The 11,776-nt window shown below is 39.1% G+C and overlaps 1 protein-coding gene across 3 annotated transcripts in view; it reads right to left on the minus strand.

The window, feature by feature from the left end:
• The window catches only part of MYH11 (myosin heavy chain 11), a 61,713-nt gene that overhangs the window by 21,534 nt on the left and 28,403 nt on the right, over positions 1–11,776 (minus strand). For 2 of the 3 annotated variants that reach the window (XM_026858743.1, XM_026858745.1), the window contains exons 6-15: positions 10,729–10,749; positions 8,455–8,547; positions 7,476–7,539; positions 5,276–5,374; positions 4,614–4,757; positions 1,826–1,921; positions 1,324–1,442; positions 1,014–1,166; positions 375–548; positions 12–185 (exon numbers count right to left, since the gene is read on the minus strand). In XM_026858743.1, coding sequence (XP_026714544.1) covers positions 12–185; positions 375–548; positions 1,014–1,166; positions 1,324–1,442; positions 1,826–1,921; positions 4,614–4,757; positions 5,276–5,374; positions 7,476–7,539; positions 8,455–8,547; positions 10,729–10,749 — 1,137 coding nt within the window. The remainder of the gene's footprint in view (positions 1–11; positions 186–374; positions 549–1,013; positions 1,167–1,323; positions 1,443–1,825; positions 1,922–4,613; positions 4,758–5,275; positions 5,375–7,475; positions 7,540–8,454; positions 8,548–10,728; positions 10,750–11,776) is intronic. The other variant, XM_026858744.1, reaches the window with a different exon arrangement.

The following is an 11,776-nucleotide window of genomic DNA, read 5'->3' on the forward strand; positions in this document are numbered from 1 at the left end:
TTGTCCAGTACCTTTCCTGCATAGTGCATTATACAGAACTCGGTTTTATCCTTGAGTTGCTTGGGCTTCTGGAATTTGGGATGGTTGCCTTGTTCTTGACACAGTTTCTCCACTAAGGATGTGTCAGTAGCTTTGGGGAACCAGCACTCTTCATCCAGCAGAGCCAGGACACCGGGAGGGTTGGTCTGCAATGTAAGCAATATCAGATCAGTATTATCACAGGCTGAAACAAAGAAAGAGCACCACCTTATGTTACAAATCCTCCCAGGCAACAGACGATCTGAAATACCTTAAATGGTTCTCTTATTGTACTGATACATAACTGACCCTGACACAACCTATGTACTATCCCACCTATAGAGATATAATCTTACTGGTCTTTCAATCAGCTCGATGCAAGGTTGCAGGTCAAGGCCAAAGTCAATGAAATTCCATTCAATGCCCTCTCGCTGGTATTCCTCTTGCTCCAATATAAACATTGTGTGGTTGAAAAGCTGCTGAAGTTTCTCATTAGTGTAATTGATGCACAGCTGCTCAAAGGAATTGATCTGTGAAGGGGAAAAAAGTGAATGTTGGAAAGAGACCTTCAAGAGGGAGCTTAAATGACAAGATGAAATTTTTATCTTCTATTTCTTTTTACATATTACAATAACACAAATATAAAGATCCATATTTTTCTAATATAAGGTCTCGAAAATTTACAGTAAGTTCTCAAGTGGTAAATTTTTGTACTCGTTTGTCCTTTATTTTGTCAATAAACCATAAAAAGCAGATCCTGGCTCTAAACACTGAGCCTGCAAAAGCTCAGCAGGAACATGCTGCCAGCCCCAGACCTTCCTGCCCTAGGGAAATGCAAGCAGCCAGGTGTAGTAGGGCTGTGGGTCCTGCTGGCCACGAGCTGCTAGCAGCTTGAAGGAACCAAATTGGTTTTGTGGCTCTGAACTTAGATTTTTGTCATTTTATATCCAAACCACTGCATGATAATAAGCCAGCTTGTGTCCCCGAGTGCATACCTCAAAAATCTCAAATCCAGCAATATCAAGGATCCCCAAGAAGGAAGCGCCTTGTCTTTTTGTTTTATCAAGAGCTTTGTTTACACGAGTTAGAATCCAACGGAAAAGACGTTCAAATTGTGCTTTGGCCAAAGCCTCTATGGCAAAGTCCGCCTGAAACAAAGACGACAAAATTGTAAGTGAAAGAAGAAGCCAACTAGCTGCCCATTTCTATAGAGATGAGACAGAAAACTGACATTTCCCTTTAGGCAATATGTAAGTAAAAAAGGAGAATAGTTTCAGGAGAGCTGAGGAGACTGCGAGTAGATACCTGCTCTTTGGTCTGAGCTTTCTGAACAACATCTCGTCCTACTTTGATCCTTGGGGTTAGAATAGATCTTGTGAAATCTGTCACATTAATCCCCATCAGGTGACACACTTTTTGTGCAGCTAGAATAAAAGAGTGAGATTTTCTTTCAGATTGAATTTTCTCTTAGCAGGTCAGTAAGTGTGAATACAAGCAGCTGAGCAAGTATGTGAAGTTATTTATCTTACTTAAAAGCTCCTCTATTGTACGCACAAGTGATGCCACCTGCCATAAAATTATTATTCATGATCCAAGCGGCAAATTCACTGTTCATCAGTTTTTGGATTCAAGATTACTAGAAAGGTAACTATAATTCAGCTGATTTTAAGCGTGGTATATCTTTTAAAGTCTGTGAAGTACATATGTAATAACAATTAAATAAGAAATACTAATAAAGAGTGCTTACTCAGCTGCTATTTTATTAATTTTTTAATGCTAACTATATTTTTTAAGCAGTAAATCATACCAGTATTGTCTGGCATAGAAGCTTGATCAGTGTTTCTCTCCTTCTTGAAGACAATATTACCCAGTTGTAGGACAGATGAAACAACCCTCAGTATAGCTGTAAGAGAAATAAATAATACAAATGAGGAACAGAAATGGACACATTTTGAAAGCTCTATTTTCTGAAATAATGAAGATTCATTCTATTGCCTATGTAGTCTGTACCTCTATGGAAAGAGCTAGGTTTGCTATAAAAGACTCTGCCATTAACTGCAGGAGTTTGAGAGCTGATTAAGCGATGTCTCAACAATCTGTACAGTGGAGTAACCAGGCCAGTCTGGGAGCACCAGCACCTCCCAGCTAAGCTGTGACAGCTCCCCAGGCAGAGAGCCCCAGGACTCAAGAATTCATCTCCCACTCACAGTGGCTTGTAGCATCTTCCCTGCTCAGTCACTTGGCAGTCTGTATCTCTGTCTTTAAAATAAAACCAGATCTATGAATTACCAGTAGCTTCAAAAATGTGTGGCACTTCTGGAGCTCCAGTTATGCAAGAACATGTGGATATTTAGTTGTGCAGGTAAAATCAAATGTATACAAGTCTTTGAAGGAGTAGCATCAAAGTACAGAAAAGTAATTGATTAATGTTTGATTACTAAAATATCTGTAAATGTGATGTCACCCAACTTCAGGTAGTAAAATCTACTGATATGTTACAGATGAAATTGTATAAATCCAGAGTTCTCTTTGTTTATTTGGTAAGCTTACACAGGAGAAGAATACAGTCCTAATGGGCTTATATTTAAGAACATGTAATCAAAGGGGTTCAGACAGTGAGGTGACAACTCCTGTTGTTCTAATGGAGAGTACTGCTGTCAACACCAATACACGTGCCCTGGTAGGAGAACGAACCAGTCTTCACCACTGACATCACCTGAATTTACCAAGGCTGGGATTTGCAGTGCTGTCCTGCAAGGCAAGACATTTTTTCTCAGCATCCCTCAGCCACTGATGCAGGGGTGGGATGTGGCAGAGCTCTGCCGCTGGCTGCCACAGCCGTGCTAAGGCTCAAGTGATGGGGTGACGCTGGTTTTGCCACCAGGTGTCACTTGGGGTATGGCAATGGGCATCCACGGGCGATCGCACTGGCATGAACCCGCCGAGGCCCTGCACGCTCCCAGGGACAGTGAGAGGGAAGAGCTGTGCAGACAGATGACTCTGGCAGGCCCACATTTTCAAGATAGTTTAGTTGTTTATGCTCTTTGTTTTTATTTCTATTTTCAGTGAATACAAATATGAGCTATTTGAGCCTGTTCCATTTCTTTCAAAATTAAATCAGAATTGTTTGCAACTTTTTCATTCTGGTTGTTGGAAAGTTCTGAAAAAAATGGCTTTAAATGTTCATTACTGTTGTTAGAGCTGTCTTGAATTCAGTAGTCTGTTTTGGGTATGTATGGAATTCCTCTAATGAGAAATCTTCCCTTTCATATACACAAATTATCCTTCAAAACACCATGTGTTACAGTACTTTTGCATGCTGACAACTGCACCAATATTGTATAATTCAAATGGGTCAGGAGTGCATATCATGTTCCTCCTATAAGCAGGTCTCCAGAATTTATAAGACTTATAAGAAAAAGCCTTGCAATTCTTCAGTCAGATGGACAGCAAAATATTGTGATAAATATTTTATTTGATCTATGCTTGAATTACTATATAGAGGTGCCCTGTGCATCACCAGTTGTTTTGTTCACCACAGAGATAATTTCTCTTTGATGATATATACTCTATTTTCCAATGTAAGTGGTGATTCTTCAATATGTCTTTCACTGTTTCCAGCAAGTGCTGCCAGTTTAAACCTTTGAAGGAGGTGGTTTGCAAAGTTTTCATCATTGGCTTCAGCTGCTCCCTGTGGTACCCACTGCAGCAATGGAAAAAAGTAAACCACTGTAATAATTTTTTTAATAGAACTTTTCTAACAACCTAAAAGCAGTAGATCATAATTAGATTTCCTTGCAAGAACAGTCACCCTAATACTCACAAGGCTTCCTGAAGCAATCACCCTGTTTAATACAAACGTGGCAATGATCCCAGGGAGGCCGGTAGCCTTCTGTGTCGTGGATCTATGGCAGCGGTCTCAGTGTCTTCACTGCCAGTCTATTCTTGGCCCCTGCTATCCTCCCTCCAGATTCCTGCTGCTGGTTTATGTTGTCTTCAGGCACTGTACTGCCATCAGTTCAGTTGTTTGTTGTTACTGGCTCCGACCATGCTGCTTGTGTTACGTGATCTTGACCCTGTGTTTAGATTGTGCCTTGATCTTGTGTCTCTCCTGATTGCACAGAACTGAGTTCCCATATTATTCTTAATGGGAGGTAGAAGCAAAGCTGTTCTTGAGTTTTGCTTTAATGGAGAATCTTCATTCTCTTTCCATGAGACATCTATGTTTTAATACATCTAATACCTCCTGAGAAGGGGGGGAAATCTGTGGGCACTAATTCACAGTGCGCTTCTTGGAAACAGTAGCTAGGTAATGGTTGGTAACAGTTTTACACAGAGGAAACATGAGGCAAAGAGGCTAAATAACATGGGTACATCTAGAATTCTCCAGTTGGTGGTTCATGCACTTCTCCAGAGAAACACAGACATAAAATCAAAATAATCTTAATTTTCTTATATGAATGTAGAATCTTACTTCGTATGCATATTTTGCAAAGTGATTGTTCTGGGCAGAATTAACCTCTGTGCATTCGCATCTCTATGTAGCGTCACTTGCAGATGTATACCTTGAATACAATCTTGCTAATAAGTCTCACCTATCTGTTCCTCTTCAGTAAAGCCCATAATTGTCATGGCTTCCAAGGTCTCTTGGAACATCTCATCATCTTGTTGAGCAGGAATAGGCACGTGGCCATTGGATAGGAAGGTATAATTGCCGAACCCTTCCAGCAACAGATCATCTAAAAAGCAAAGAAGAAAAGCTTAACTTAAGTGCATCAACTCACTGCTCTTTGTTCATGAGTTCCACCAACGAACAACAAGAAAAAAGCCAGTGTTTTCACCAAAGGAAGATTCTTCTTGTATGAGCAGTTTAGAGTCTCTGCTCCTCAGTGGAATTTTGCACCCTATGGAACTCAGATCTGAGCCATTCTTCCCAAAAGTCTTTCATTTAAAATAATAATAAAAAATAATTAATAACTCTTCCATATTCATCATCTTGGTATGAGATCTGAATGGGATTACATCTCCTGTAAACTGAAACATCCTGTAAACCACAAACAACATGTCTCAAACAGGTGGATGGACATCAGTTGAAGTTTTCTTATAACTCACTTGAGAGAATTATTGTCTATAGCTAAAGAGCTGTTTATTTATAGAGAGGAATCAATCACATACAGTTAAAGAAGTTAAGATAAATTACTTAAGACATTGCTCAGACTGTTCAACGAGATCAAAGAATCATTAGCAAGTAACTTACTTCTCATTTGTTCAGAAGCTCCAGCAATCAAATAGTAAAATATGTGAAATGTTCGCTCATCTTTAGCCTGACGAATAGCACGGGATTTTTCAAGCAAATCTGTTTGTCAAGTGTGTTAAAAAAAAAAATAACATATTTCAGTCCTTCCTTAATTGTGCCATCAATCTCAGAACCATCAACAGCATTGTTGAAATATTTGCCACGAGCTTGTCGAACATGAACATGCATCTAATTCTGTGGCAGGAGCTCTGGTATCAGTACTATTCTCACCTCAGTGAGTTTCCTACCTCTTATTGTATGGTAAATGCTGATAATCATGGTAATAAGCACGACAATAGACAAAAATACTTCTAAAATCAGATATATAAAAATAGTATTCACGATATAATTCACACCACTTTTAAAATAAATTATCAATGTGATTCTTTCAACAGAAGGTGGGGCTGCTAGGAAAAAAAGCTTGAGGCCAGTATTGTAGGTATAAAAGCAAAAAAAGCAAACTTTATTTATGGTCCACTTTTCTAACTATTAATTACTAAAAAAGAAGTTGGTAACAGTGTAAGTATTCAATACCAGTCAGTGACTCATTCTTTAAAAGCTATAATGCTATAGATAAAACCAGTTAAGACAAAAAAAACCCCAAACCAAAACAAAACAACTTGATGTATTCTGAAGCTCACTTGTCAAAATAACAGCAAAACGAAGAGCTGTTTGTTGTTTAATGCTACACCCAAGAGACAAGGTCTTCCTTTATATCTGCATCTTTCTCATTTATTGGAGCAAGCAGCTCCTTCTCTATGCAAAGATGAGCAATGCAGCACTGAGGAATCTAGATACATATTAACTTGTTCATTAAATTAATTTCATTAAATTCATTAAATTACTTTCATAATGTTCATTTCATAAACATAACCAAGGGAAGAGGCAACAGTACTTGGCAAGTCAGGCTAAGCTGAATTTTTCTGAAAGGTCTGTGCTTTCCCCCTGAAAAAAATACATGAAGGTTGTTGATATGTAGCTTACTGCTCTGGGTGTGTCATTTGAAAAGCAGAGCAGTATTTAGCATCCAGAGCAGACAAGTTCTCTGGAAATATCTAGCACTTGGTGCTATCTGGGGCGTCAGCATGGGCAAAATATTTGCTTTGCTTCAGTTGAGTGAGTTTCCAGAACATGTAATTTCTGACCATGGCAGTTTAACAAAATATGCAGAGATCAAGCCAATTTCGGGATAAATTGTCCCACGGTTTGACCAGGGGAGCAGAATGGTAAGGACTCTTAAGACAACACTTCTGACTGCACCATGTTCTTTTCCTGTCTCTTTTGTCTTTATTAAGTCTTTAGAAGGGTAGAAGGCAGATGTATATTACCGTTATTTAAATGAACCCTCAATCCCCCAGGCACGAACTAGGAAGATGTCATACTAGGTATCATACAGACTTCTCCCTTAACAGGTTATTCTCAGTGCTTTTTCTTGGAATATGACTCTATCTCAGTACAATATATGACTTTTGCTGTACCTAAACAGCAGGGCATGTGCAACCACAGGCTTGACCATCCAGTCTGCAAGGCTCAGGACCCTTCCCCTGCCGAAGCCATGGGCACAGGGCTAAGGGCCAGCGTTGTACTGAGCACCTGGACTTCATCCCAACGTGCCATCAGGAGCGGGACAAAGTGCCAAACTGGGACTTGAAAACTGAGAGTCACTCTCCGTGTTCCAGGGTGAACTGCAGTGATAATACCAAGCATACGGCTTTTTTTCGAAGTATCAGTAAGATACAGTGACGTTTCAAAACTTTTTATGCAGCTGGAAATGTAAACCACAGGGAAACCAGAGTGACCCATGCAGGATCACACTGATACAAAAAAAAAAAAAAAAAAAAAAAAAAAAAAAAAAAAACCGTTAGACTTTGCTCTTAAAGTCCCCTGCCATTGCCTTAGGTATGAGCCTTCCATTTTCTGAAGCTGTACATGGGGAATAGCACACTTTCCTATAGCTGAGTAAACAGACCTGAAAATGTAAACATGAGAGTAAGACAAACTGAGGAGCTGGTATCAGCATAAATGGAACCACTTCCCTCCATCTTTGTTTACACCCGCCTCAGCAATATTTGCCTTTCTTAGCCATGCAGTGGAGCTTGTTTATCTTACTTCCTTCTGCTCACCCTAGTTAGCTTCCAGTGCAGCTTACTGAAAAGGATACAAGTCTCTATGTTTGCTCCGACAATGTAGCCTGTCACATCAAAGTTGATGCGGATGAATTTGCCCTGTGAATGAAAAGAAGATCTAGATTGGGCTGTTCTTTCAGGTTATGCCAGGTTTTCCAATATCGTATTTAGCCTGTTTAATAAGACATGCACATCATCCTCTTACGAATAACATTCTTGATTCCCTCCTGCTGGGACAATCTGTGGAAAAGCCTGAAAGGAAGTTTTCTGATATTCCCTCTGCAGAAATCCGTCCCCACATTTTGTTCAGACACTTAGAGAGAAAGGAGTCCTCCCTACTGGACCAGGCTTTGGAAGCTGGGGATATGACAAGATCTATTTTCTACTTTGATTTCCCCAAGGTCAATGAAGGAGTAGCACTGGATCTTGTAACTCCCTCTGCTAAGGTTCCTCTGCATGGATCCCTGAAATGTGCAGGGAGAGAGCAGGGGTGGGAGAGGAGGGTCTGCAGGGAAAACAAGCATCTGCCAGCGTTCCCAGAAAGAAGTGTCAACAGGTAGTGACAGCCCTCAGCTCACATAATTCTAAATTGAATCTATATGACTTTTTTTTCTCCTGCAGTTTTTAATTTAATATATTAACCAGTCCTGCTAAGTAACAATCACACCGTATGAGATATATGCTCAACAGTGGTGCAAAGTAAAAGAAAGTCTAGATTTTGAAGGCAAACTTGTCCCAGCTCAGGAACTGACTCTGAAAAACCACACATAGGCTGCTAAATTGTGAGAGGACAATGATACTGTCAAGTTTGAGCTTGGTCTTTAATCTTCTATAAGGCCAAATTCCTATTTCAGAGAGGAGTTCTAAACTGGTTTTAAGGAATTAGTTTTAAGATGCTGTTCATAAAGAAGCACTAATGAGGGCCACTGTCTGTACATTGTTATTTTAAAAGATGCTATATCTCCCCCCTCCCCCCCCCCCCGCCATTGACCCCATGGGATTTCTATTACTTACAAATCTGGAGGAGTTGTCATTCTTCACAGTTTTGGCATTTCCAAAAGCTTCAAGAATAGGGTTTGCCTGTAGAAGCTGTTTTTCCAGCTCACCCTAAAATTCATTCAGAAGCAGTTAACCCTAAACTTCATCATTACTTATTTAAAGCCAACACGTGCACTGGAGAAAAACGTGAAAGATAATTTAAGCCTCTAACATTTTTTTTTCTGAATACTGCACTTCTTGTGGATTCGTTTTCTTTCTCTGTTAATCTTTGTGTTTATATATTTATGCAGTTGACTGCCGTCCTGTATACATGACCCTTTTCCAGCCCTGTTGCCTGTGACAGATCAAAGTCAACTAATCTGTTTAGCATCATGACTGGCCTTTCTTTTAAAAAAGGGTCATTCAATGTCAAATTTTTTTTTCCAGTTTAATATAATTTTTAGAAGGGATATTCTTAAAGAAAACTTTAGCATGTCTTTTCCAAGTTAGTTTATTGAGATCCTTTGCTAGCAAATGACGATGTAATTAGAATAATTTGCCGAGAATCATTTTAATGTAATGCAGCACAAAGCTACAAAGCAGATTTCATCAAGTCTATTAATAGTGATCCATGCAAGGCTATTTAGGTTAAATATGGAAATGTATTGATTTATTTCAAACTAGGATAATGAATTCTCATGCAAAAACACAAACTTCATATTATATTGTTAATTGTGATTGGTAATTACTAATGAAACAAATCATGCAATGAAACAAGCATGCATTTAATACTCCTATTTCTAGACAAATCAATAAAGCTGAAAACATCCTTTGCCTATGAATACAGTTTTTCTGAACTTTTTATTCAACTCTGTCCTGTGAGGTTGCTCGCTTTCACAGTTACTTCTTTTCATCCTATTTGAGTACTGCTCTGCAGTAAAAAGCATTATTTCAAATAACTCACCCTGAAAAGGAAGAAGTCCTTGATAGATAATATGATATCATCTAAATAATTTTAATCAGAAAATAAGTCAATATTTAGGTTGAATCTAGAGAAAATAATTTGGAAAATGAAAGTGCTTCATGATTACTGTGCAAAACTGTTCATCTTTTTCTAAATGCCTCTCCTGAATGTCTTGTAATTCGTGTGCTAATGATGAGAGCTGCCTCAAAAAAACCCCAAACCTTCCAAAACAAGCTAAAACAGGAGTCCTAGAATAAGTAACGACTTCCTAAAAGTCCCTGAAGTTTCTCTGTCCTGAGCAACTCTTTCCAGTTATGCTCCATAGACTTAAAAACTCCACTATAAGCATGGGATGTTGCTGAAATCACATGGTGATAGCTAAAATAGAGCCTTGTCTGCTAAACTGAGACAGATACCACCTGCTTCTAGTAACAACTGAACTGTGCCATAAACTTGGTATAAAACTGTGGCTCCAAATCATGTATGCAGCTGTTAAATCCACTGAACTCCGGAGCTGCCTATGCCAGTAATGAGTTAGGTTTTTTGCAGAGAGCTTGTCAAATGAAGTACTCAACTAAGGGGCAATACATGGCCCTTTGTCATAGCCAAAGTCTGAGAGGCAGCAGTCAGAACGGGGAAAAAGTAAACCCATTAAAAAAAAAAAATCCCATTTGCCTGGCACAGAAATAGAATATGCCAGCAAACCTGCCTATATTCCCAAAGTATTGGTATGCTGGTACGGCCACCACAACACAGGAGGGCCCATGAGGGTCTGTAAGAAACTGCTGTAACACACCTGCAGACACACGCTGCAGTGGGAATTGCTCTGTTACACATCATAGCAGCAAGCTAACAACATGCTAACTTTTGTGGATGTGAACAATTCTCAACAGTTACATGAAAATGTAAAATTGAAAGCAATATCAAATGGAAAGCATGCAGCCAAAAAAAAAAAAAAAAAAAAAAAAAAAAAAAAAAAAAAGTTCAACCTGAAGCACAGAAAGCATTTGGGTATTTTCATTCAGAAATCACGTTGCTCAATTTCAGGCTGAGTGGCTCTTTCAGGATCGTGGGAAATTTCATTCAAACTATGGCAATTTGAACACAGATACAGAAAAGAAAGTGATACTTGAAAGATGACCCTGCCTGTGTCAGACCTCATTCTTTACCATGGAGCCTGACACAGTTAGGGTTGATTTGTGAGAGCATTTGGCGCTATTGTTGCTTTTTATCATATCATACAACATATTTCAACAAAATGTCTCTCAGATTTTCGAGGTGCAACAATAGCATGCAGATCTACACTCGGTGCCTTAAACACACATCAAACAGTCTAAGTTACTCACGTAAGAAAAAGATGGACCTTGCTGTATTGAATAATGTGGTATAAAACAAGTGTCAGTATCATTTCCATTACACAGACATTTTTATTGTTTTACCTGTATTAAAATAACCAACATACAGTTTCCATGCAAATAAACCAGGAATACAAATACAAACAATTTATTGCAGACATACCAAGAGTACAAATACCATTACATATATATAGAACATTTTAACTGAAGGAAAAAAAAAAAAACAAACAACCCTTGAAGCATAGGGATGGGATTTGGATCCAGTTCCAGGTTAGTCTCCCAGGACCAGACAAGGACAGATAATTTTATGGTAAATGCCCAGTTCTCTGGTGCAACTGAGGGATTTTGCTATTCATTATTTTTTTAATGACTGAAATTGCAGTATCAGTAGTCCCAGTCCCTGAATTACTATTTGTTGTCATGTTATAGAACAACTTAGACTTTCTCTCAGCTCCTATCTGGTGGATATTCGCCTTCAGGTCTGTGTCAGGGCCAGTTTGGTCCCGAGACTCCTGTGATTCCCCAGAGGAGTCAGCAGCAACTGCAGTTACATGCTTGTTAGGGATGGCCTTGAAACCACAAGTTCATTTCCCCCAGCCACTGAGCAGGGACTCAGTAGGAAGAAATAACTTCTTTGCATAAACATTCAACAAAGAAAAATGATGCCTTTAGTCTTAGGCTGTTTGCACTAAATTTAATCATAGATTTCTAGAAAATACTACCCAAAGGGACATCTACTCCCTCCCCGACCCCAAAGCAGAATCTGCTGTACATAAACAAAAATTATTTATGGTGGAAGAGGCCAGCCTGCACACCCTGCGCTCTGGAGTCCTCTGCCTGCCAGCAGCCAGGGTAGGCAAGAGCAGCTGCAAGCCCCAGCACAGGTGTCGTCATGAGATTTATTACTTCATTTCCCACTTCCCTAGTAATTACTTTTGGACCCAGTCTTGCATTTGGGACACACCAAAATGTCTTCTTGAATTCAGCCTTTTGTCATAAAAGTGAACTGCTACTTTTTTTTTTTTTTTTTTTTTTTTTT

Source organism: Athene cunicularia (genome assembly GCF_003259725.1).
Source record: "Athene cunicularia isolate RWA chromosome 14 unlocalized genomic scaffold, athCun1 chr14_part1, whole genome shotgun sequence".
NCBI classification, from domain to species: Eukaryota; Metazoa; Chordata; class Aves; order Strigiformes; family Strigidae; genus Athene; species Athene cunicularia.